Source organism: Lodderomyces elongisporus, chromosome 2 (assembly GCF_030384665.1).
Source record: "Lodderomyces elongisporus chromosome 2, complete sequence".
In the NCBI taxonomy this organism is placed as follows: Eukaryota; Fungi; Ascomycota; class Pichiomycetes; order Serinales; family Debaryomycetaceae; genus Lodderomyces; species Lodderomyces elongisporus.
The window spans coordinates 1,398,765-1,424,092 of NC_083674.1; the positions used below are offsets into that span (position 1 = coordinate 1,398,765).

The window sequence follows — 25,328 nt, forward strand, 5'->3', positions numbered from 1 at the left end:
TCTTCTCTTCTTTGCTTACATATATATTCAACTTTCTCCACTTTTGAGGGAAAGTAATTTTAAGTGGTACCTCCACGAATCTTACAATACATCCAGTTGATTCCTTTCCCTGACCGTCACTAAACAACGTAGACGACAAGGTCTTCATTCATATCATCACTGTTAATAAGTTTTTTTCTTTCCGTTTATTTTTTTTTTTTTCCTTTTTACCAAAATACTTTTAAACAATCACTTGTTTATCGTTTTTTTTTTTTAGAAAGAAAAAGCTAGTCTTCAATTATTCTGATCATTGAAATTATTCCAAACCATTCTTTACAACATTCACCTTATAGCAGGCCTTTTGCACCCTCATAATGACAATTCAGCAGATTCCGATTTGGCTAGACTGTGATCCCGGTAATGATGATGCGTTTGCCATTTTACTTTCTATATTTGATCCACGTTTTCATCTTCTAGGCATTTCCACTGTTCATGGTAATGCGCCGTTGGAGTGGACCACACACAACGCTTTGGGTCTATTGGATATCCTCAATATCCGCAACATCAAGGTGTACACAGGTGAAGAGAGGCCCCTTGTTAATGAACCTAAATATGCGTTGAATGTTCATGGAAAGACTGGTATTGGAGGGTTGCAACTACCTTTGCAGACTCAAAACCAACCGATTAATCACCATGCATACCTCAGCGCCATGTACCTGGCCATTTGTCAGAATGCTGGTGAAATATGTCTTGTATGTACCGGCACTCTTACCAATGTTGCGAAACTAGTTGAGAAACACCCAGATGTTGTTGAAAAAATCAAATACATCTCCATCATGGGGGGAAGTTTTGGGTTTGGAAACGCTACGCCCTATGCAGAATTCAACTTTCACACTGATCCCCACGCCGCAGAACTTATAGTTCGAGAATTTCAGAATAAAATTGTGCTTAGTCCATTGAATCTTACACACAAAGTGATTGCTACACCGGAGGTTAGAGAGCAAAACATTTATAATCCTTCAGATGAAAAAAGAAACTCCAGTTTAAGAAAAGGGTTCTATGACGTATTGATGTTCTATAGCCTAGCATACAAAACGAGAAAAGGATTTGCAGAAGGCCCACCATTGCATGACCCCATCGCCGTTTATAGTATTCTACCACTTGTTGACCTGGATCCTGAAGAGTACGGCTACAAATATGTGAGGAGAAGAATTAAGGTAGAAACAAGTGGTAAAAATGAAGGTGAGTCCGTGATTATTCTGCAGGATTCTGGTGATGGTGATGGTGATGGTGCTTATATTGGGGAAGACTTGGACAAGGGGAAATTCTGGAAGTCTATTGCAGATGCGCTAGAAAGGGCGGACCTGAACTTGTAGAAGCGAATAGAAATAAAATTTGAAACATGAGTTGTACATATATATGTATGTATCTACATTTTAAATTTTATAAATAGTCCTTTCTACACTCTAATAATTCATTTACTGCAAAAGGAGATTCTAATGTATGGTTTCAAACTCTCTAGTTGATGTCTAATCTATAAACTCTATCAAATTAAAAAGAAAAAGAAAAGAAAAAAGAAAAAGTAATAAAGAAGAAAAGTTCCTCAGTCCTTCCTTTTTTTCTTCCATTCTTTTCCAAATATATATATATATATATATTAAAGAACATAATGGTCCTTTAAAAAGGTTAAACATCGGCACCTTTTTCCTCAACTGGCACGGTAAATGCACCTGCCAAGTAGATAGCTGGCTCTTCGATGTTGTGATGTTGGTAACTCAACACGCCAACACCACCTGCATCCAACATCAACTGTGGGTCGGAGTTCAATTCGCGATGCACCCACCTAGCAACCAAGCATCTCAAGATATGGCCATGTGCAATAACAATAATATCGCTAGGTTCGCCATCTTTCATATACTTACCGTGGATTTTCAAGATTCTGTCAATAAACTTGTCCAACCTCTTTGTCACATCCTGGTAGTTTTCACCATCCTCACAACCATCGGACCATATCATCCATTTATGATTGGGTGGATCCACACCTCTATCCCATCTTGATTGTCTAATCTCTGCCGTCTTAAGCCCTTCATATTTACCATAGTTCCACTCAGCGAGATCTTCATCCACGACAACTGGTATTTTGTCTCTGAACTCCTTAGGTATATCTTCTAACAACAACTCAGCAGTGTGTTTGGCTCTGAGTCTGGGAGATGTGAAAATATTGGTGATATTTTGTGGTCTGATCATGTTCAATGGGTTGTTTCCAATAAGCGCACGGCCTGTGGCTTTCATTTGTTGTACACCAAAAGGAGTAAGATCAATGTCAGTAACTGAAGTGTGTTGTCCACTTTTGGACCATTCGGTCTGTCCATGACGGACAAAAATGACTCTTGGGCACGGTTGGGCAGTCATTTTGTATATAATAGTTAAAATTTTTGTTTTTTGTTTACTTCTGGAGCTTTCGATGCTTTTAGTGCTTTTGGTGCTTTTGATGGTTTTAAAAAAACTTTTGAACTGTAGTAATGAAGGACTTAAAAAAAAAAGAAAGAAAGAAAGCAAGAAAGAAAGAACCTAATCAGATTAAATAGATTTGTTTGCTTTTTTACTATCTAATAATAAAAATAAAAATAGTAATAAAATAGCAATTATGAGCCCCTTGTCTTTTCTGTTCACGCTTCTCAACGTTTATGCAGTGGAAATGTTTTGATGCTTGATGCTAAATGTAGAATTATGGAACATGATGGACGAAACGGATTGCAAACAAGACTGTACTAATTGTACATGGTAGCGTGGGATCTGCCATTATTGACGGAATTGACTTTAGAAGAAAAAAAATAAAAAAAAAAAAAAAAAAAAAAAAAGAATAGAAGAAGAAAAAAAGAAGAGGAAAAAAAAAATTGTATGTGTGGGCGTGGGTGTGGGTGTGGGTGTTTGTAAATGCGAAAAGAGAAAACGACTATGAGAGAGAAGAATTGATTGATTGATTGATTGATTGATTGATTAATTAATATTTTAGTGGGAAAAGACGCATATACCATCAACTTTCCTATAACAGCAAGTACATCAAGAGAGTAGATCGTATCTTGCGCCATATCAGAAAATTACCGAAATCAAATGTCATCAATTACTTCCAAGGCCCAGGTGGCACAAAAGATCACATCGCTTCTTAAAACTTTGCCCAAGGATAGGTTGAACCACCATGCATCATTCAAAGAAATACAACTCGCCAGGTTTGAAAATAAGGCAAATATAGAACAAATTTCTGAGAGGGACTTACGCTTACAATTTATTGCATTGAAGGAGTTGGTGAATGATAAATACAAAAACTATTATGCATTAGATGATAAATTATTGAAACCAAAGAGCAACCCCGAGTATTATAACCGATTGATGAGTGAGATTAAGGGAGAGAGAAAGGAGACATTATTCAGTGCTATCAGGACCGTTGTGTTTGGAAAGTAAGTTGCAAAGTATAATGCCATATATAAATTTAGTTTTTTTGGGGTATGTTAAGATTGGTTAGTGGAAAAAGTAAAAAGTTGGATCTGTCAGTTGGTATATTGATTCAGTTCGTGTACATAATTTTGATTGAAGAAGCGACAAGCACAATGAAATGAGTTAAGCATCTTCAAATATTTGTTATTTTACTGCCCAGTCAAAGTGAGCTACTAAACAAACGAAAAGAAAACAAAACAAAACAAGGGCATTTCCAATGTACCTCTTGAATTGTTACTCGAAAAAGAAAGTATACAAAATAGTAGCACTTTGCATAAAGTAAAATACTAATAAAGAATGGAAAAAATAACAATAAAAATGTAAAGATATGAAAAAAAAAAAAAAGAACAAAGATGTAGTGAATATAATTGAAGGGGGAGGTGGAGGAGAAAGCTTCCCTTTTGCCAATATGTTCCTCAGCAATTAATGATGGCTAAGAAACTTAATCGACTTTTTTAAAAAAAAAAATCATTTATCAAATTATTTCCATCATCGATATGAATTTATCATAGTTTCGTCTTTATTTAATCACTACTTTTCTTCTGGTCTTTTGGAGCGGCTGTTCGTCCGAGACGGCGGTGTTAACATTTCTCTTCTCTCTCTCTCTCTCTATCTATTTCATTTTGTGTGTTTCCATAGTAATAAGAATAAGTATAATATACATATACATATATATACATTCTATTGTTATATGCGTGCTCTGTAGGCTCAAAGTTGGGAGATCAATTGTATAATTAACAAATTAATAAAAAATAAAAAATAACCAACAGGAACCAGTCATCAATATTCTGAGTTTGATCTTTCCGCTCCCAACATCACCAAGTCTTTTTGGCATATTAGTATCCAACCATCAGACACATCCAGTCAGTTGAGACCAGGTATTAACCAATTTCGTCGAAAGCAACTACAACAATTACAACAACTACAACAACTACAACAACTACAACAACTACAACAACTACAACAACTACAACAACTACAACAACTACAACAACTACAACAACTACAACAACTACAACAACTACAACAACTACAACAACTACAACAACTACAACAACTACAACAACTACAACAACTACAGCAACTACAACAACTACAACAACTACAACAACTACAACAACTACAACAACTACAACAACTACAACAACTACAACAGGTGGAAAACATTACAAATATAGTGAACATAAAATGGCTTTTGCACGGACCACACTGGGGTCTAAAACAATTCACTACTTTGTTGTGTTATTTGTATTTGGTGCGCTCTACTACCTTTATCAATTCACTGAACTCTTTGGTTCAGGCTCGTCCTCATATTCGCCAGAAGAGCTCAATACCTTGCTTCAGAACAAAGAAAGTCACATTGTTGCTTTGAAAAAGACAGAGTTGACGCAGCAGGGGCTCAGTAGACCATTCTTGGATGAGTCACAATTTCATGTTAAGAACTGGGATTTGAAAGGTAACACTATGGTAAGAAATAACGACTTTATAAGATTAACGTCTAATGCTCCGCATCTTGCGCTGAATATGTTTAGCAAAATGCCTATTGAGGCAGATTCATTTGAAATGGAGTTGACGTTCCATATCCACAATGATGAAGTTAAACATGGCTTGGTTGGCGACGGCCTAGCTGTTTGGTTCTTGGATAAGCCCAGCGAAGTTGGTGAGATCTTTGGTATCAGAAATAAATTTACGGGGTTGGGTATCATGATGGACACCTACAAGAATGGTAAACGTGGCTCGTTTCCTTTTATCAACTTGATGTTGGGCGACGGTAAGACTTTTTACAATAAAGGAACGGATGGCTATGAGACCAGACTAGCAGGGTGTTATGCGAAAGAGATCTTGAACCCACTGTCCAAGGAGACAAAGATGAGATTGATTTACATGAAGAACGGTTATCTCTCCATAGATTTTAATTATTTTGGTAGGCACGAAGACTGGCAAAACTGTGTTACTTTAACGGATGTGAAATTGCCCCATATCAAGTACCTTGGTTTGAGTGCAAACACCGGGCAACTTTATGAAAATGTTGACATCATAGAGAATAAGATATATGCATTGTACAAGCCTAATGGCGAGTTTGTCGAATCCATAGATGAGTTGAATGAATTGATCAAAGAGCAAAATGAATACGAAAGTGAAAGTTCCTCGTTAGCTGAAATTAATGCGAAAGTAGAAGAGGCTAAAAAGCAGGATAATCAGCAGCAGCAGCAGGGACAAGGTGGTCGCAAGAACAGAGCATTCAAAAAAAAGTTGAGCTCTCAAAGAAGAAGAACTTTGAGCAGATTAAAGAATGCCGAAAAGAGGATTAAGGAAAGAGAAAGGCAAGTTAGATTACAAAAATATGGTGATCCAGATGCCACCTTCATTAAAAGAGTATTTGGATATATACTTAAAAGCATCAAGTTTGGAATTTATGCATCAATCGCAGTCTTTTTACTTTGGCTTATCCGAGTCATTGTCAAAACGCAAAGACAGAATAGAAAACTGAAAATATCTGGTTTATTAGATTGAAAATTACAATTTTATAAATTAAAAAACAAAAAAAGAAAAGAAAAGAAAAAAGTAGATTATATTAGTTTCACAAAATGTATAGAGTATGGAAAATAAAAGTCCTGAGAACTGCAACTTGTAAAATGTAAAATGTTGATTCTAGACTGGAAAGTGGACTGGAAAGTGGACTATAATTACATACATAGATAAACTTAAAAATGAAATTGATTCTACTTTGAAGAACCATCTTTTAACAATTGGCTGTCCTTTATGAGCTCCACGTCCTCATTACTTGTTGATAATATCAATGCAAATGTATCTGTTGAAATTCCGAAAAGCTTATACAAAAGCTCGTATATCCTACCCACTTTTTTGTCCTTGTCAAGTGCATTCACTGTGTAGTTTACATCAATTGCCTTAAATCCATTTTTTGCCAACAATTTCTCAAAATGCTTGTCAAAAGAATATGCGTCGATTGTGATTAATATACTGCCGTCTTTCACTCTCGATGTGTTATGATGGCCATTTTTCAAAAAGTCTTGATAGAGCTGTCTAGACCGCAACACGGCCCATTCAATCAACATTTGGTCAAAATCCACTTTTTGGAAAACTTTGCGCACATGTACTCCGGTAATCTTGATAATAAAGTAGTCCGGCTTGGACTGTTCATAGTCGGGAACAACACTTGCAACGGCAATGGGGGAGCCTCGATAGCTCACCACTTCTGAATTCTTACCTTTCTCCAAGTTTGCTTTCATTTGTGACTTGTTTAATTTTCTCTTTTGATTGTTTTTCTCTTTTGTTTTAACTTCGACACCGTCATTGTCATCGTTACTGTTGCTGTTGCTGTTGCTGTTACCTTCAAAGTCATCTTCAATGCTGGCAAACTCCCTAACATTAAATCCAAAGATCTGATCACAATACTTCTTTTGAACAAACTGGTTGGCAATTGTGCCCAACTCGTCGCCCAAGAAATATGCCAACGTTCCAAAAGTCGCAAATACAGCGGCAATGATGGGTATGGCACTTATAAGCGCAAAAACGAAATCTCGCTTGTTCCTCACCAACAACCAAAACAATTCCAGCGCAGTGTCACTGATCTCGATGTATTCCCATAACGAACGTCCAATAATCGATGGGAAAAAGATGGTGTATACGGAGACGGCGATTGGGTGCAAGAGAACAAACCGACTTAGTTGGGCTTGTGCCTGCTTGAAACGGTCTCCGTGCAAAGTCGTCGTTGCCCTGGTAAGATTAGGCGTCAATGTCGACTTGGAGAGTGTTGCTGGTGCTGACTCATCCAAGGGTTTATTCAAATCAATATCTTTTTGCTCAACCATTGTCCCAAAAAGAAGATTGAGTGGAAAAAGTGTAAAAAATAAAAAATAAAATAAAATAAAATGAAAATTAAAGTAATGAACTGTCCTGTCCTGTCCTGTCCTGTCTATGTATAAATATGGATGAGTTATAGGGCCTTGAGGAATGAGTGAAAAGTATCAAAAAATTGTGTTTACTCTGTTGTATATCACTTAATACTTTATATTCAATTGATGATCTAGTAATCTTGTTTTGGAAAAAGAAAAAGAAAAAGAAAAAGGAAAAGGAAAAGTGAAAGGAAAAGAAAGATGAAAAATAATTAACTAAATTAATAAATCAATAATTTAAGTTAATGAACAAAACCGGTAGGAGATTCAATAACTGGGGCAAATATGGGAAGGCGGTAGTCGGTGAGTATGGAGTTACAGTCCTTGTACGACCCATTTCCCACTACTTGGGACCCAGCATCTGTACACGGCGTGGCGCTAAACGTCAGCTGCACTAAATACATCTCTACTTCATTCTCTTTCAGTTCGAGAGAGCTCCCACGTGCGCGCTGTCCTGCTGAATATGCTTGGACATTTTTTTTCGCCGTTGTTTTCTTTTCTCTTTTATTTTTTCCTTCTTTCGGTCTGTGTGAAGACTCCTCTAGTAATTGGTCTCTCACGTGAGTGTACCCATTTATTTTCCATGGCAATTTTTTGCACAAATCGAGGAGAGAGATGAAACATAGGACTAATTGGACCTAAGTTGAAACGGCAGTTATTATGCAGAGATCTATTCTTTGTTTGAGCCCATTCAAGACCCTGCTCAACATCATAATAGTATTGTGTTTCTTGTTAACTTTGAATCAGAAGAAAGATAAATAAATACATAAAAGAAAGAAAAAAAAAAGAAGATAGGTTTATTAGGCTCAATCCTTTTATTTATTTTTTTTAATTTTAAAAAGCCAATAAGGAAAACGAATTGCTTCTATTGGCAAACCACATCGTATAGTTTGACCTTTTCTTTTTTTTGCCCCTAGAATTATGAAACAATTGGGTTAGTTTGCAAAAACAAGGTGGATAACATCTTTGGAAAGAATTTGAAAAAAAAAAATTTGAAAAAAAAATTTTGAAATCAAATCAGTTGATTTTATTTAGGCTTTTTTTTTCGGAACATTTTAAAACTACATTTATATCCGAGATCCCATATTAATTATTTATTATTATTATTGAAATTATTATTTTTTTATTATTATTATTTTTAATTCTTTTTTTTTGGGGGGGGGGTTCTGTTTCCAAACAAAATTTCAATCTGATTTAGACACTCGTAATTCACGATACTCTTTTTACTAGAACCAATTTGCTAGTAATCAAAGAGAAGAAAGTGATGTTCAAGTTTGATAACTGTTTTCATCTACTTTATTTTTTTTTCTTTTTACAAGACTCTCAATGGACATCAACCAAAAAATTTAATTGTGTATCTCTTGAGCCTGGCTTTCCCCCCCCCCCCCCTAGTCACTACCACTTCTTATCTCCCTTTAGTTATGAACGCGGTAACAAAAGAAGAAAATAAAAATGTGGAAACTGTGGCTGCAAATTACACCACGATTTGTTTTTTAAAAAAAAAAGCGGAACGAATAAAAACATACTATCCCCTCCTCATTCAGATCTTATCTCAGATAGTCATAAGTGATCATAGATGTATTTAAAAAGTAGCCTAGATAATGTGATTTCATCAACAAGGTTTTGGTTTCCTTCATCTTTATTTTTTTTTTCTTTTTCTTTCTTTTTGAATTCACCACGCGAGCCATTGCTTCATTTCTTCTCGAAACTAAAATCATATATTCCCTTTTTGTTTTCTTCTTATTTCGAATTTTGAAAATGCCTTCCATTTCAGATCTTGACTATGACCAACCAGTTGGGATTTCCTCCAAACAAATCAAGACAGTTGCCATAATAGGTGGAGGAGCTTCTGCTGCCATCACATTGGATTCCCTTCTTAGAGAGCCCAATTCCAGTATTAAGCACATAACTATCTTTGAGAGACAAGACAAACTTGGCGGAGTATGGTATTTCAACCCTAAAACTATTAAAACACCAAATCATATAATAAAATCGGGAAACAACAATTTGCACAACGACCCACCCCTTGATAATCCTTTTCATATCCATCGCTATACTAAGAAAATTATTATTCCCAAACACTCCCAAGAGAGGTTTGTGCAAACACCAAGTTATCATGGTTTAACCACAAATATCATTGAAAAAATGATGACATATAGTGACGTCAATAATTGGGGAATATCAGGTGATGATGATGATGATGATGAAGAAGAAGAAAGAAAATATGTAGCCGGGACTGTTGTTCAAGAGTACATTGAAAAATACATCGAGAGAAATTTACACGACCCAAGAGTTGTACTCAAGTTAAATACTACCGTTGAAGATGTTGAAAAAGTCGATAGAGAAAGGGAAAATGATATTGGTGGTGGTGTCGATTTACCATATAGATTCAAATTGACTTTACGCACTCCGCATGACGAAAGAAACGATTTTTGGTACCAACAAGAGTTTGATACAGTGATTGTTGCCAGTGGCCATTACCATGTTCCCTATATTCCGTTTGTGCCAGGGTTGGCAAAAGTACAAGAATTGTTTCCTGATGTGGTTCAACATGCAAAGTTTTATAGAGACTCTGCTGCATACAAGAACAAAAGTGCAATTGTTGTTGGGTCAAGAGCTTCCGGTAGTGATTTGACGAAATTTGTCGCTAGAGAACCAGGAACCACAGTTTATCAATCTTTTAGGGAAATCGCAACTGCTCGTGTTCTTTCTTCAAACGCAAATGTTTTTAATAAGCCAGCAATTAAAAAAATTGATGTTATAGAATACAATGAACATGAGCGTAAAAAGAAATTTGGCAAAAACGGTACAGGTACAAAAACTTACAAAGCCTCCAACAAAAGTATAATTGTTACATTTGAAGATGATTCTACAGTTGAGAATCCAGACCATATTATCTATTGTACTGGTTATTTATTCTCGTACCCCTTCTTGAACAGACTTTTTAATGATCGTATCACCAACGAGGGAGCAACAGTTCGAGACTTGTACCAGCATACTTTTCTAATCCACGAACCTTTAATCAATATTATTGGGGTGCCAATAGATGGTATTTCATTCCGAGTATTTGAGTATCAAGCTGTCTTACTAGCAAGATACTTAACAGGCAAGATCCAACTACCATCTAGAAACAAGCAATTACAGTGGGTGGCACAAAGATTCGAAGAGAAACAAAACACTAGAGCATTTCACACTATTGGAGTTACCGATGCGTTAGATTATGCTTTAACTTTAACGAAATTGGGACAAGTCTCCGAGAAAACTTCTGGTGTGGGTCTGGGTACGGGTCTGGGTACGAGTCTGGGTACGAGTCTGGGTACGAGTCTGGGTACGAGTCTGGGTACGAGTCTGGGCCTAAATTTAGGGCGAGAATTTCCTGTGATTACACCTGAAGACGTTGCAATATATAGAGCCGCGGGTGAGCATCTTCGCAAGTTCTGGGATGAACGTTAATTGAAACAAGCTTGTGTAGAGGTATGTTTAATGCAGAGTAGGCATTTTGTATTAAATCAAAGTAAATAAACGTTCATTAAAACCATAGCCTTTGTGATAAATTAGTATTAAAATACAAGTGAAATGAATTATTGAACATGTTAGTTTCATTAAAAAAAAAATCATAGTATTGTAATTGATATTCATAAACAGTCAGTATAGGAAGTAGTGGCTAGAAACTAAAAGATGATTAAGTAAAAAGAGGAAGAAAAAAAAGGAAAGAAAAATGAAAAAAAAGTTAGCGTCGCCCGGTTTCGATCCGGGGACTTCAGGGTTATGAGCCCTGCACGCTTCCACTGCGTCACGACGCTTGTTTCTTGATAAAGATTAACATGGTGTACGTTATGTAGAATTTATAACAGAAGACTATTAGTCTGATGGCTAATAAGACAATAATTTAAGAGCTGGAAGAGTTCTGCAATGCAACAAAAGATTTACGAGGGATGGTATCATGCAACTCCTTGGATACAGTCTACAAAGTAGTTAGGCTGAATGTGTAACTCCAATGAATTCTTTAACATCTCAATGAGCAAGGCTCAAGTATATGAAATGGACTTTATCCAAAGCAGATTAGTTTGTGTGTATTTCCATTTACATGTAAGTAAATATGTAAATAAATGTATGTGTGTGTGTGTGTGTATATGTAATTTTGGCTGAGAATCAAACAAAAAAAATTTGGTTCAGAACAATAGAAATCCAAGGGAACCACATTGATCATATTTGTTACATTGCAAACTTAAAATTGTAATTTCGTCATACTATAGCATCATAACATGTACTTCCTTTGATGTTGTGTTCAAAATAATTAGTCTACACGAGCTGTCGTGATTAATATCACACATGGGTATCTAGTTCATGTCTTTCAGAGCAATTCCACCAATGAGTATTATACCTCACACATTCGTACTTGTCACGTTGACCACTTTGGTTACTATGCCCTAATACAACTCTTCAAAACAACTGGACATCACTTTGACTACGATAGTCTAATCATAAAATCATGGAAAAAACAACAAAACAAAAGGAGACAAGTCAAAAGGAGACAAGTCAAGTGAAGACAAAACAAAACCGAAACGACACAAAAATTTACACAACTTTGATAATTGTGATCATATTGCTTTTTCTTAATGAAAGAAACCTGGTTTGCATTTGGTCACCATTTCATATAATTTTTCTTTTTCTTTTTTTTTCTTTTATCAAAACTAAGACTGGGGTACTATCAATCTTTACGTCTTCTTTTCTGCAATATTATAAATGTAGACTTTTTCTTTGTTTAATACTCTTGTATTTTCAGCCAACCCAGGCACTTGTCAGAAGATGAGATACTTTAGCGCACATCAATATATATATATATATATATATATATACATTTGAGTATATACCAGATTACCTGATCATAAGATTACATTATCTTCTTGCTTTTGTTCGTATTTATGTGACTCACAAATGGTGACAACTATCGTGGCTGCGAACTTGTGAGCCTCGCATCACAACAAGAAAAGACAAAAAATCGCAATTCTGCCATACGAAACGCTGATGCAAACCGCAAGTGCAAACCGCAAGTGCAAACCGCAAAATGCAAATCAGAAATTACTAATCTCGTCATCACTTCCTCCAACGCCATTAACATCTCCAAACTTTAAAGAAAGAAGATGACCGAACAGGGTATTATCAATATTCCCATTCCACACTACCCACAGTTTAAATTAAGATCGTCTTTAACCGATAAGGATCCTGTGATATGGGCCCATTTTCTTGAAGCATATATCCAATTACTCGATTATACTTTGCAGGATGGAATTGCGAAGCTCACAATTAAATCTCAGCAACAACTTCTTGTGTTTATTCGAACTTATTTGAAAGAGAGCTATGAAGAAACAGGGAAAATATTTTCATTAGGTGCGATAAATCCTGACATTCAACGCAACGGGGAAATTTTAAGAGCAATGGTGTTCAAGGTGGTTAGAGCTTACAGCTTTGTGAGGCTCAGCATTACCGGCGAGAGTGTTTGGCACTTTGCTTCATTATACGCCCCAAAGAATATACACACTGTGAGAGGACTCATCGATGGCAGTTTCAAGTCCAAGTTGAATGATAATAAAAAGTCAGGTAGTATATCATCAATTCCAGTATTGAAGAAATATTTAGAGCAAAGAATTTTACGCGGAGAATTTCTGGAAAAAGAGGATTTATCAACCTTGAGTGTCCTTTTGGGACAACAGATCACTAGGAGCATGACATTTACTATGGGATCACAGATTCTGGTCGCAAGGCATTCAACAAAAAATGGCATCAATGACAATGGTAGTAGTAATGGTAGTGGTGGCGTCAATAATACCGGCAATAGTAGTAACTTGCAATTTGCCGGGTCTTTTGTGACATCTGATTGGGTCGAGTTTCTTGACGGAGCTTATGCAGAAGGCAAAAGTGTACATGCCAATCTTATCAAATCGATTATGGTGGTTTCGCTTATATCGTTATCACCTGCAAAATTAGGGAAATTGTTACAAAATATGGGGATAAACTCGTGGGCAACATTGGACGTGGCACCTTTACTCGGCTCGCTATTGACTTCTAGCGCATTTCAAGAATTGGTACCACAGATACGGGAGACAATTCCATTTTTGCAACATGATGTAACTGATTTAGTTGACGACCACAACAACAACAGCAGCAGCAGCAACAGCAACAGCAACAGCAACAGCAACAGCAACAACAACAAAAATGTCGATGAAAATAATAGCTATGTTAAAGACTACGGGAAAAATGAACCGAAGGTCAAGAATGAGGATATTTCAGTGTTGATGGATCTTTTCCCGGATTTGGATGCAAGAAAGGCTAGACATTTTTTGAAACAATACAATAATGATTCTGAACTTGTCACTGATATCTTACTCGAGAATCCCGATCTAATAAATCAAGTTACTCTTGACAAGGATGAGACGGAAGAGGGGGAGCAAGAAGAAGAGCAAGAAGAGGAAAATTATGGAATTGAAAATAGTATTGGGACATCTGAGATAAGTGCTAAGCAACTTGAATCGCAAATTCCTAGAATCAATACAACAAAACCTGTTGCAAAAAGATCTGTTTACGATGAGGATGATATTTCGCAAGGTAATTTTGCAAATACAAATGTTATATTTGGTAAAAAGAAACGCGAAGAGTTGACTGACGCGGATTCGGACTTGAAAAAGAAGACTTTGAGTAGAGCTCTAAGACTTATTTACGAAGACGATGAAGATGAGCCGGATGATACATACGACGATCAAGAAAGAACTACTGGCTCCACATCGGAGTCATTGCAATCCCAACCAAATTCTAAAAGAGTACAACCAGCGGAAGATGGTAGAAATCAAACAGGGAATTCCACAGTGCTAGACGATAGAGAGCGCTTTTTGTTTAGTGTTTACAAACGCGATGGCGAAGATTCCTTCTCTAAAGCATTCCGCAAATCGTCGCAACGTCAAAAATTGAAAAAGGAAACTGGCTGGTCAGATGAACAAGTTGAAGGGTGGTTACGGATGTTGCTTAAATCTCCTCGCCGCTTTAAGATATTTGAAGAAGACTATCTATATGGAGGAGGGAACCCGAATCGCAGATCAGCGAGAAATCGAAATGAGGAAAGAGGAAGTCTGGGAGAGAAAGAAAAGAAAGAGGATTTGAAAAGTTCAGACAGAAATATCAACACCACCCCCATTACCACTTCCACTTCAAATGCCAGTAACAATGCCAGTAACAATAACAGCAACAACAGTAACAGTAACGGCAAAAACAAGAAGAATACAAACGCACCTTCTACATCTTCCTCGAAAGTAGAGTCTAAACGAAAGCAAGCTCGCGGGGAAAAGAATAAAGCCCTGGCGGCGAACCACAGCAGGAAATCACAACATGACAAGAAATCAAAACAGGCTTTAATAGGCATGCAATCATCTAGTTGAATGAAAAACCTGCCAAAGACTAAATTCATATATATATATATATATATATATATATATATGTATTGTATATGTATTGTATATGTATATATACATATTTCCATGTAAGTATATATACATCTGCTTATATGAGCATGTGTTTTTACTGACTTGGCATGTTGGCCAAACATTTTTGTTAGTACTTTTATAGCCGAGTTGACTAGCCCTCGCCGAGAATTTTATAAATGTTTCTGTGAACTTTCTCTCTCTCTCTTTTTTTTTTTTTTTTCTCACAAACATTCATGGACATACTCACTTACTTTCTCGCAGTAGCAGTCGCAGTCGCAGTCGTACTCTTACTATTGATAAATTTGTCACCAGAGCACAAAATCAATCACACAGGAGCAGTAAGCTTCCAACAATCGCACCAGGTTTACCTTTCCTTTCTTTATTACACCACACTACTCAACGAATGCATACATAAATATCAATGATCACTGCCATTTTTATCTACGACTTCAAAGGAGATGTTCTTATATCAAAGATTTACAAAGACGAAATCAAAAGAAACATAGCTGATGTATTTCGCATCCAAGTCATTAATCAGGTGTCACTGGGACGGTCTCTGACTCGAGAGCATAGAACACCGGTTTTAACCTTGGGATCCACGTCTTTTATCTATACGAAACTGGGTAATGTATGGCTTTGCGCAGTGACTAGATCAAACCAGGATTGTGCCACTGTGCTTGAGTTTTTATATAAATTGGAGGCTCTACTAGGTGCTGTTCTTTGGGAAGAAAACAAGAAAGCCAAAGTCAAACAGGATAAACTCACATTATTGGACACCTCAATTGTCAATCAATTTCTGCTTTGCTACAACATATTGGGCGAAGTTTGTGATTTAGGGTACCCTATCAATCTAGATATGGAATACGTGAAAAAATATGTACCCGGTATGAAAGACGCTGATAGTGGTGGGATCTTTAAAAATATACAATTAAGGAAAAGCTTTACCCCTAGCAAAGCTGTTATGGCTGCTGGCTCTAGTTTTGATGCTGGTGCCGGCTCTTCCACCCCATCAGCCCACGAAAACATTACATGGAGGTCGGCAAATATCAAGTACCGACGCAATGAGATTTTTGTTCACGTTGAGGAAAAGCTCAATGTTCTATTCAACTCACAAGGTGAACTTTTGAGAAGCTATGTAGATGGTGCGATACAACTCAAAACACATTTATCAGGAATGCCACAATGCAGATTTGGTTTCAATCCAAGTACAATTTTATTATCCGATACCGATCCAGACACTGACTCCAAAGACAATGTTGTTAAATTAGAGGATGCAAAATTTCATCAGTGTGTTCAGTTGAGTGCATTTGACAGTGATAGGTCCATCCAGTTTATTCCGCCGGATGGCGATTTCCAAATGATGAGTTACAATTGTCGCCACAACATTAACATACCATTTAGGATATACACCCAAGTGCGAGAAGTAGGCGAGAGGATCTATTACAAAATTAAAGTGCGTTCATTCTTTTCACCCAAAACATCATCAAGTAACATTATAGTGAAGATCCCAACACCCGGAGGAGCCAGTCTGCAGAGTCTATCAGTCTCAGGAGGCAAGGCGAAATTTCACCCAGATGAAAATGCATTCATTTGGAGGCTCAATAAATTCTACGGCGATACAGAGCACTCGATTAATGCAGAAGTGGCGATCCAACCATTGTCTTCTTCATATACTCAATGGAATCGACCTTCGATAACTTTGGATTTCGAGTTGGATACATACTCTAGTTCTGGCCTAGCTGTGCGGTTTTTGAAGATTCAGGAGAAGGCCAACTATAAAACAGTCAAGTGGGTACGGTATAAGACCAGGTCTGGTTCGTATGAAACACGTTATTAGAATAATAAATAAAATGAATAAACCAAAAATAATGTATTTTGAGAAATAAAAGCAAAGAGAAATAGCAAAAGAGAGAAAAATAACAAACAACAACAATAACGAATGGTCAAACAAATTAATGGCAAAGCAAGAAAAGTAGCACCAACATGCTTTTTATTTGTGGTTTTATGTTTGAAACCATTTCATTGCCTTTTTATTGCAACGTAGACATTTCTATTTGTAACGATTCAATCTTTCTAGTTTTTATGTATTGATTTGCCAATGTTGCAAATTGATCTGAATATATGTATGTGTATCATTATTCGAAGACACTTTTCATTTCTGTAGCAAATTATATGTTTTGAAAATGCCCAACGTGCGCGCTATTACTCGCCAGATAACAAAGTACGAAAAAAAAAGTAAAATATATTGGCCCATCGCTAAAGATCGTCAAACCTCGAACAACAACTAAGGAATTTTCGTGCTCAAATACATTTGGTGGAACACGAGAGCAAGACCAAAGCAAAGCAAAATAAAGCGAAATAAAGAAAAGAAAAGAAAAGAAAAGAAGGGTAAAGGAAGGAACCAGATACAAATGAGAGACTTAGTCGTTTTGGGCGGAAAATCGCACCCTCTTTTAACCAAGGCGATCTGCCGCAATCTCACTATAGAAGAGAGTCGAGTTGATTCCAAGAAATTCGCTAACGGTGAAACTTCGATCGAAGTAAGAGATAGTGTTCGAGAAAAGGATGTCTTCATCATTCAGAGTGGTTGCGGACATGTGAACGATACGTTTATGGAATTACTAGTAATGATAGCGGCGTGTAAGACTGCTAGTGCTAAGAGAGTAACAGCAGTTTTACCTTTGTTTCCTTACTCAAGACAACCCGATGTTCCAGCTTTGGCAAACTCCACAGGAGCACCAAGTTTAATTTCAAAAAAGGACGAGTATACTTTTGAAAGTGCACCAAGCACTCCTAGACCGTTGTCTAGAGATGGCAGGAAGATCTCTTATTTTGAGAAAGAAGGAGCAGCTACAACAACAACAACAGCAGCAGCAGCAGCAGCAGCATCAGGAGGAGGTGCAGTAGGTCAAACACCAACTAAAGAAAAAGATTTGAGAACGAATTCATTGAAAGCGCCTCAACCTGCTCGATATACTCCAAAGTCGATTGTCACTAATGCATCATCTATTAACTTTTTACCCCGAGTGGATGCCCAAGGTAAAACAGAAAGTGGTTATAAACAATGGATTTCACCAAATGGTACACTAATAGCCAATCTATTAATGACCGCTGGTGCTGACCGTATCATTACAATGGATCTCCATGATCCACAATTTCAAGGGTTTTTCAATATTCCCGTGGACAATTTGTATTCAAGACCTATCTTGAAACATTACATTACGGATTATATACCGCAATTCCGTGATTGTGTTATTGTGAGTCCAGATTCAGGTGGAGCAAAGCGTGCCACGGCGATTGCGGATTCTATTGGCTGTTCATTTGCCTTGATTCACAAGGAAAGAAGAGCCAAAATATCAAAATCGCCACCTCTGGCTCTGTCAAATCAAAACACAGAGGATATTATTACAACTGCAGGTACAAGTACAGACACAAGTACTTGCAACGCAACTTTGCCCTCAACCACACAACCATTGCCCGAGTATGTACACCAACGTCATCAGCATGCACCAAAGATGGTGGCAACCACCATGTTGGTGGGTGATGTGAAGGATAAGGTTTGTGTATTGATTGATGATTTGGTAGACACATCTTACACAATTACTCGAGCGGCCAAATTGTTGAAGGACGAAGGTGCCAAATACGTCTATGCATTAGTCACCCACGGTATATTTAGCGGAGACGCCATCAATAGATTGAAAATGAGCCAGATTGACAAAATCGTCACTACAAATTCGGTCCCTCAAAGTGAGAATGTCGCTGTCTTGGGCGAGAAAATTGAAGTTTTGGACGTGAGCCGAATCTTTGCCGAAGCCATTAGGAGAATTAACAATGGAGAAAGCGTCAGTATGTTGTTTGATCACGGATGGTGAGAGACAAATGACGCAAATATATATATATATATATATATATATATTTTAAGTATTTTTACAACATTCACCAAATTATTGTTTTCTTTTCTTTTCTTTTCTTTTCCTATTGAATGTTCCATTAGCTTTAATATTTTTTATAAAATATTCAACTTCAATAGTGTTTATTTTTATGACGCGTTGTTGTCGTTTCTATTTTATATTTGGCTTAATCTTGTCTCAGAGCCAAATAAATTTTTCACTCGTTTTGTTTCTCGGTGCACACCCAATTTCTCACACACACACTCTCTCACTCTCTCACTCAAGACTCCACGTAATCAACAAAGCCTTGTTCTAGCATGCTTTTGTCTTTGCCATAATTTATCCTTTCTTTCTTACACAACACAACACAACACTTTAGACGGAGGGGTGCTCTCAGGAAAACCAATTTTGACTTTTATTCACGAATTGATAACTTTGGGATTTTTGAATAACCTCAACTATAGATATAGCGATAGAGGAGAAATTAAGGAGAGACATATTTCCATCACTTGTCAGGTGTACAGATATAGAAATCGAGTATAGATCATTTTAACTCACAATCCTTTTTGTTTTTCCAAAACAATGTCACAAGCCGTGAGGAAAAGAAATACGGCTACTAAGAAACAGTCCAACTCGGATTCAACTGTGTTTGGCGGCGACGACAAGAACAGCAACTACAAAAATAACAACATTAACAACAACAACAACAAAGTCAATGACGAATTTGATGACAATAACGGTAAACTCAAAAGTGGGGTGGGCCTCGATAAAGATCCAGAACAAAAATACTGGTTGGCGCTAGTGTTTGTTACAATCTTGGCTATCTATACCAGATTCACGAAATTGGGAACACCAAACAAAGTTGTCTTTGATGAAGTGCATTTTGGAAAATTTGCATCTTACTATTTAGAAAGAACGTATTTTTTTGACTTGCATCCACCATTCGCTAAACTCTTGATTGCATTTGTTGGCTGGCTTGTGGGTTACAATGGTAAATTTAAATTTGACGCTATTGGGGATTCATACATTGAAAACAATGTGCCATACATTGCCTACCGGAGCCTTCTGGCTATTCAAGGAACTGCGATTATCCCAGTTATGTTCTTGACGATGAAGACTTTGGGGTTCAATGTGGCGGCATGCTTACTCTCGAGCATTATCGTTTGTTTTGATAACGCACAAGTTGCAGACAGTCGTTTGATTCTCTTGGATGCTACATTGATTTTGAGTGTCGCAGCTACAATATTTTGCTATAGCGAATTTTCAATTTACAGAAAACAACCTTTTACCCAAAAATGGTGGAAATGGTTAATATCTACTGGTGTGTCACTTTCATGTGTCATTTCTACGAAATATGTTGGTGTGTTCACATTCTTCACCATAGGAATTGCAGTTCTTCACGAGTTGTGGTTTTTGCTTGATTACAGGAAGGGCTTAACACTTCAACAGTTTGGTAAGCATTTTTTTGCTAGACTATGGGCATTGATCATTTTGCCATTTACCATATATTTATTCTGGTTCTATTTGCATTTTGCCATTTTGACCAAATCAGGACCCGGTGATGCATTTATGTCCGCTGAGTTCCAAGAGACCTTGTTAGAATCACCTTTGGCGCAACATTCTAAAGACGTTCAATATTATGATGAAATTACGATCAAGCACAAGGATACCGGTGCATTTTTGCACTCGCATTTACACGATTATCCTTTGCGTTACGAAGATGGTAGAATATCTTCCAACCTGCAGCAAGTCACCTGTGTTATTGAAGATGATGCCAAAAATGACGAAAATAATGTTTGGCAGATTGTTCCAGTGATTGCAGAAGACGATGGCAAAAAGGGTAAATCTGTTTTCACTAACGATGTGGTTAGATTCAAGCACAAGGGTACAGGTGGTTTTCTTTTAACTCATGATGTTGCTTCGCCATTGAAAGCAACAAATGAAGAGTTTACAGTCGTTTACAATGAGACTGCTTCCAACAGATACAATGAGACATTGTTTAGGTTGAGATTAAATGTTCCAGGTTCCAATCCAAAGAAACAAAATCAAAGAAAAAAGGTATCAACTATGGCAACGGAATTGAGAATATTGCATATGGACACGGTTGTGGCTATGTGGACCCATGACGACGAACTCTTACCAGAATGGGCATTTCAACAACAAGAGGTAAGTGGTAACAAAAAAATCCAGGACAAAGATAATATCTGGACATTCGATTCGATCACCAACTTGGCAGAACACGATTCAAGAAGCAAGTATATTCCTAAAAAGATTAAGAAGATACCATTTTTGAAAAAATGGTGGGAATTGCAAGGCTTAATGTTCCACCACAACAACCAGTTGAGTTCGTCACACCCATTTGCATCTCAACCTGACGCATGGCCACTTGCTTTGAGTGGTGTTTCTTTTTATAACAACAACGAGGAGAAGAAGCAAATTTTTTTCCATGGTAATGTTATTGGGTTCTGGCTTGAAGTGTGTTTCTTGTCAGTCTATGTCGGTATCCTCTTGGCAGATCAAATCACTCTTCGTCGTAATTACCATTTGTTGAATGATAAAGCAAGATCAAGATTGTACAACACCTTGGGATTCTTGTTTATAGGATGGGCTGCTCACTATTTACCCTTTTTCTTGATGAATCGTCAAAAGTTTTTACACCATTATTTACCAGCACATCTCATTGCTGCATTGTTCACTGGTGGATTGGTTGAGTTTATTTGCACAAACAACTCCAACGATTTTAACAGATCCAGTCCACAATCGAAGAAAATCAAGATGACCGTGTTAGTTAGTTTGGCTTCCATTGGTATAATTTGGTTCTTTTTTTATTTCAGACCAATTACTTATGGTGATGTTTCTTTGACTCCTGCAGAAGTTCAAAAGAGACAATGGTTGGACATCAAATTGCATTATGCCAAATAGTAATCTAAATTGTACAAAGAGCAACAATTAGATAAAACAACAAAAGACGAGCTGCTTTTAACTACTTAGAATAGTCTAAAATTATGAAAGAATTATTGAAGAAAGATTGAATTTTTATCCTTTTTTTTATTTTTTTTATTTTTTTATTTTTTTTTGGTTTTAGATTTTCCAATTTGTAAATTTTATTGTTTAACTCTTTTGTTCGTTCGACAAATTGTTCCCCTTCTATTTAACTTTTTAATTTGCGCTCATTAATGGTATATGTGTTTTGATATGAAAAGAGACTTTTGCATATTTCGAGAAGAATGTTCGGGTTAAACAGAAGAGGGACAATTTGTTGAATGAACAAAAGAGTATAACAATCAAATTGCTGAACTGCAAAATTGCAAAAGTAAACAGTAAAAAGTAATAAGAAAAAAGTGCAAGGTGAAAAGTGAAAAGTGAAAAGTTTTCAACTACCCAAGTACTTGTAGAAGCTACTATTGACAAGTCGTAGATGAAAGCACATCACGTGAAAATTACGTTGTATGATGTAGATATCTGACCAAATAACAAGCTCTTGTGTTAGACAAAAGATGTGAATCTACCGTCAATTTTTTGCATTTAAGAAAGTAAAAGAAACAGAATGAAAAATATATCATAACATAACATAACATAACGTAACGAAACGAAACGAAACGCCAAAAACGGAAATGGAATGTTTACGTTAGATAAGACAAGAAAAGAACTACTAGCGCTACCAACATGATTTTTAATCTAAAATCTTGGTTAAAATGATCCTGGTCACAAGCTCTCAAAACATGTAGACCTTTTATTAATCCGCACAATCGTTCAATTTGCTACTTCATTGATTACATTGAAAGATAGAAAGATTTAAAAGAAGAAGAAGAAAGAGAAGAAAGAACAAAAGGAATATCGATTATAAAATAGTAATAATTTAAAAAAATTAAAAAAGAAAAACGGGTAAAATGTCAGTTAGGCAGTATTTGATTAATTTGAAAAAGGTATTGGCCCAAAAGAGCCTAAAATCTCCTTTCCATGTGGTTACAGGTAATCAATCTGCAGATATGGATTCAGTGATCTCATCAATAGCATTCGCTTATCTCAGCCATAATCTAGTCACTCCATTCAACACTATTATTCCTATCATCAATATTCCACGTGGTGATTTTAAGTTACGGAAAGATATTGTAAGGCTTTTAGAAACCCACAATATCACGGAAGATTTACTTTATTTTGTTGAGGATTACGATAATATTATTGCTAGTAGTGGAACTACACCTATAAGTTTGAATTTGGTGGATCATAATGGGTTGCAAGGATACGAAATTAACAAGAGTTATGAAGAAGGGATGGTGAATGTAGTTGGAATTATTGACCATCATGCCGATGAAAACAAGTTTCTCGATGCAAATCCAAGAGTCATTAGAACATGTGGATCCAACTCTAGTTTAGTTTTTCAACACTTTTTTGAGTTGTTTAAAACGAATGATAAATTTTGGCACGACAATACCGAGTTGGTGGGGTTGTTATTGGGTCCATTATTAATCGATACCAGCAACATGACCCAAAAAGTAGAAGAACCAGATTTGTTTGCAATCAAAGAGTACAAGAATATCTTGAATAACTCGTCTAGCACTTCTCAAGAAATCAGTGGTATGACAAACTTTTATTCTGCATTGAAGACAGCAAAGAAAGACATGTCGGGGTTTAGCTTTGGCGATGTATTGAAAAAGGACTATAAACAATTCAAATTTGCAAATGGAGAAAATGTAGTATTCAGCTCAATTGGCAAGTCCATTAAATGGGTGTTTTCTAATTATTCTAAAGATGAAGTCAACAAGACATTGTCTGATACTTTGAAGCTAAACAAAATTGATTTATTGGTTATCACATCGTCTTACACACAAAAAGAGAATGATAAATATACAAGAGAATTTTGTTTTTATTATGAAGGGGTAAATGAGCAATTTGCAAAATTAGCATCATTAGTCACCGATCAGTTGAACTTGAATGATGACCTTTATGGAAAAAGTAAAATTTCTCCTGTGTCACAATTTGTTAATGCAATCGATGGTCACCACTTGGAAATCTATAATCAAATCAACATTAAAGCATCTAGAAAACAAGTTGTACCAATAGTGAAAGCGGTACTTGAAAAATAATAATAATTATTATAAGAAAAAGGAAAACACAGAGTCAAAGAATAATCACCAACATAAAAAAGAATGTGCATCATTAAAAAATTGGTGGTGGTTGATTGGTTGATTGGTTGAATGGTTGATTGGTTGATTGGTTGATTGGTTGATTTATTTATTTTATTGTACGTGATTACAGTGTTATGGTTACATAGGCGTCCATGAAAAAAAAAACGCTATCTTTTTTTATCAAGCTCTTAGAGACAAAAAGCAAAGCATGTTTTCTATGGATGCATTTTTCTTGATAATCGTTATTATTCTCGAACAGCAAAAATTCATTTTCTTTGCACACCTATGTAACTTTCAGAGAATATTGATCCTTTAATAGACATATCGTTTTTGATGGTGTTCTTTTTCACAGTTGCGAAAAAGGAATCTCTTGCCTCTTTGTAAGGTATTTCGATCTCTTCATATCCAGTTGCTTCATCTGGTGGGAGTTCTTGGGTTGTATACCAAATCTTAAGTCCATCATGAATCGTTGATCCATTGATTGTCACATCTACTTCCGTGCTTATTATCCAAATGTACATTGGTCCGTCGATGTAGTGGTGTTTATCATTTTTTTCTATTTGAAACTTGCGTATTGCCAGCGAATTGACCTTGTTTTTAAGCAAGCCTATACAATATAGCAAGGGATTGTAATCCAGGAAAACAACATCACGTCCCAGAAGCTCTAGGCGTTGAAGCGATATATGCCATTTAAGTAGACGCACAATGTTTTGGTACTTTTCTCCAATTTCGTTCCCACAATTGCGACAAATATAGACACTTGGGTCAAGCTTTGAAATCTCCAAGTATTCATTGTGGAGCTGTAATAAATAGTATGATCCAATTAGTACTGTGGCATTATCGCTTGGTTTTAAAGTGTTGAAATTCTTATCGTTAAACTCTCCAGTTTCAGGTTTGTGACAGTGCCAAAAGTCCATTAGTTCGTACCAGTATTCATTCGGCATATCTTTGAAAACATGGTTTTGTGAATTTATAAGTAGATGTTTACATTTGAAACATACAAATTGGAACACGTTTTTCTTATCTATTGTTGGTGTTTCACTCTTCAACCATTTACATGACCATAGATCATCTACAATCTCGTTCGATGCCTTTTCATTTTCATCACATTTTTCAATAGTTTGCACAGATAATGAAAGAGCCAAGTTTCTTCCAACCACTCGTGCACTTTTTATACTAAATTGACTTATGCAAACCGGTAGTCGGATTTGTAAGGGAGACTTGATATTGTTACCATCGTCATTAATGTTAATACTCATAGTATCTATCGAGATGAGCTTAATGTCCAGAACTTGCTGTAACTTCAAATCAGTTTGGACCTGCACTGTAACGGACATTTGGCCAAGCTTAGACAAATACTCTGCGTGATAAGGTGTTTGGTCAGACATTTTCTCATACACAATGTTATTCAAAAATAGTAGAGATATTTATCTCACCTAGGTT

At 36.4% G+C, this 25,328-nt stretch overlaps 12 protein-coding genes and 1 non-coding gene across 13 annotated transcripts; 9 read left to right on the plus strand and 4 right to left on the minus strand. All coding sequences in view use genetic code 12, as the record gives it.

The window, feature by feature from the left end:
* Window positions 1–353: 353 nt before the first annotated feature.
* On the plus strand, window positions 354–1,355 carry URH1 (Uridine nucleosidase 1; the record flags this gene model as incomplete). The annotated part of the gene is made up of 1 exon (XM_001526976.2): window positions 354–1,355. The coding sequence occupies one exon, from the start codon at window positions 354–356 to the stop codon at window positions 1,353–1,355; it is 1,002 nt and encodes a 333-aa protein (XP_001527026.2).
* Window positions 1,356–1,665: 310 nt separating this feature from the next.
* On the minus strand, window positions 1,666–2,391 carry SHB17 (Sedoheptulose 1,7-bisphosphatase; the record flags this gene model as incomplete). Its single annotated transcript, XM_001526977.2, has 1 exon — window positions 1,666–2,391. The coding sequence occupies one exon, from the start codon at window positions 2,389–2,391 to the stop codon at window positions 1,666–1,668; it is 726 nt and encodes a 241-aa protein (XP_001527027.1).
* Window positions 2,392–3,093: 702 nt separating this feature from the next.
* Window positions 3,094–3,441, plus strand: PVL30_001828 (uncharacterized protein; the record flags this gene model as incomplete). Its single annotated transcript, XM_001526978.2, has 1 exon — window positions 3,094–3,441. The coding sequence occupies one exon, from the start codon at window positions 3,094–3,096 to the stop codon at window positions 3,439–3,441; it is 348 nt and encodes a 115-aa protein (XP_001527028.1).
* Window positions 3,442–4,165: 724 nt separating this feature from the next.
* Window positions 4,166–5,988, plus strand: PVL30_001829 (uncharacterized protein; the record flags this gene model as incomplete). The annotated part of the gene is made up of 2 exons (XM_001526979.2): window positions 4,166–4,169; window positions 4,631–5,988. 2 exons carry the CDS (start codon window positions 4,166–4,168, stop codon window positions 5,986–5,988), a joined length of 1,362 nt encoding a protein of 453 aa, XP_001527029.2.
* Window positions 5,989–6,197: 209 nt separating this feature from the next.
* PHO86 (inorganic phosphate transporter pho86) lies at window positions 6,198–7,307 on the minus strand (the record flags this gene model as incomplete). Its single annotated transcript, XM_001526980.2, has 1 exon — window positions 6,198–7,307. The coding sequence occupies one exon, from the start codon at window positions 7,305–7,307 to the stop codon at window positions 6,198–6,200; it is 1,110 nt and encodes a 369-aa protein (XP_001527030.2).
* A 1,842-nt stretch (window positions 7,308–9,149) lies between these two features.
* Window positions 9,150–10,844, plus strand: PVL30_001831 (uncharacterized protein; the record flags this gene model as incomplete). The annotated part of the gene is made up of 1 exon (XM_001526981.2): window positions 9,150–10,844. The coding sequence occupies one exon, from the start codon at window positions 9,150–9,152 to the stop codon at window positions 10,842–10,844; it is 1,695 nt and encodes a 564-aa protein (XP_001527031.2).
* A 278-nt stretch (window positions 10,845–11,122) lies between these two features.
* Window positions 11,123–11,194, minus strand: PVL30_001832. Its single transcript has one exon. It is a non-coding gene; the product is annotated as a tRNA-Met (tRNA).
* Window positions 11,195–12,535: 1,341 nt separating this feature from the next.
* On the plus strand, window positions 12,536–14,821 carry PVL30_001833 (uncharacterized protein; the record flags this gene model as incomplete). The annotated part of the gene is made up of 1 exon (XM_001526982.2): window positions 12,536–14,821. One exon carries the CDS (start codon window positions 12,536–12,538, stop codon window positions 14,819–14,821), a length of 2,286 nt encoding a protein of 761 aa, XP_001527032.2.
* A 466-nt stretch (window positions 14,822–15,287) lies between these two features.
* Window positions 15,288–16,703, plus strand: APM4 (clathrin associated protein complex medium subunit; the record flags this gene model as incomplete). Its single annotated transcript, XM_001526983.2, has 1 exon — window positions 15,288–16,703. The coding sequence occupies one exon, from the start codon at window positions 15,288–15,290 to the stop codon at window positions 16,701–16,703; it is 1,416 nt and encodes a 471-aa protein (XP_001527033.2).
* A 574-nt stretch (window positions 16,704–17,277) lies between these two features.
* PRS5 (ribose-phosphate pyrophosphokinase) lies at window positions 17,278–18,738 on the plus strand (the record flags this gene model as incomplete). The annotated part of the gene is made up of 1 exon (XM_001526984.2): window positions 17,278–18,738. One exon carries the CDS (start codon window positions 17,278–17,280, stop codon window positions 18,736–18,738), a length of 1,461 nt encoding a protein of 486 aa, XP_001527034.2.
* Window positions 18,739–18,907: 169 nt separating this feature from the next.
* PMT4 (Dolichyl-phosphate-mannose--protein mannosyltransferase 4) lies at window positions 18,908–21,678 on the plus strand (the record flags this gene model as incomplete). Its single annotated transcript, XM_001526985.2, has 2 exons — window positions 18,908–18,914; window positions 19,349–21,678. The coding sequence occupies 2 exons, from the start codon at window positions 18,908–18,910 to the stop codon at window positions 21,676–21,678; spliced, it is 2,337 nt and encodes a 778-aa protein (XP_001527035.2).
* A 968-nt stretch (window positions 21,679–22,646) lies between these two features.
* PPX1 (Exopolyphosphatase) lies at window positions 22,647–23,843 on the plus strand (the record flags this gene model as incomplete). Its single annotated transcript, XM_001526986.2, has 1 exon — window positions 22,647–23,843. One exon carries the CDS (start codon window positions 22,647–22,649, stop codon window positions 23,841–23,843), a length of 1,197 nt encoding a protein of 398 aa, XP_001527036.2.
* Window positions 23,844–24,151: 308 nt separating this feature from the next.
* On the minus strand, window positions 24,152–25,273 carry PVL30_001838 (uncharacterized protein; the record flags this gene model as incomplete). Its single annotated transcript, XM_001526987.1, has 1 exon — window positions 24,152–25,273. One exon carries the CDS (start codon window positions 25,271–25,273, stop codon window positions 24,152–24,154), a length of 1,122 nt encoding a protein of 373 aa, XP_001527037.2.
* Between the last annotated feature and the right edge of the window lie 55 nt (window positions 25,274–25,328).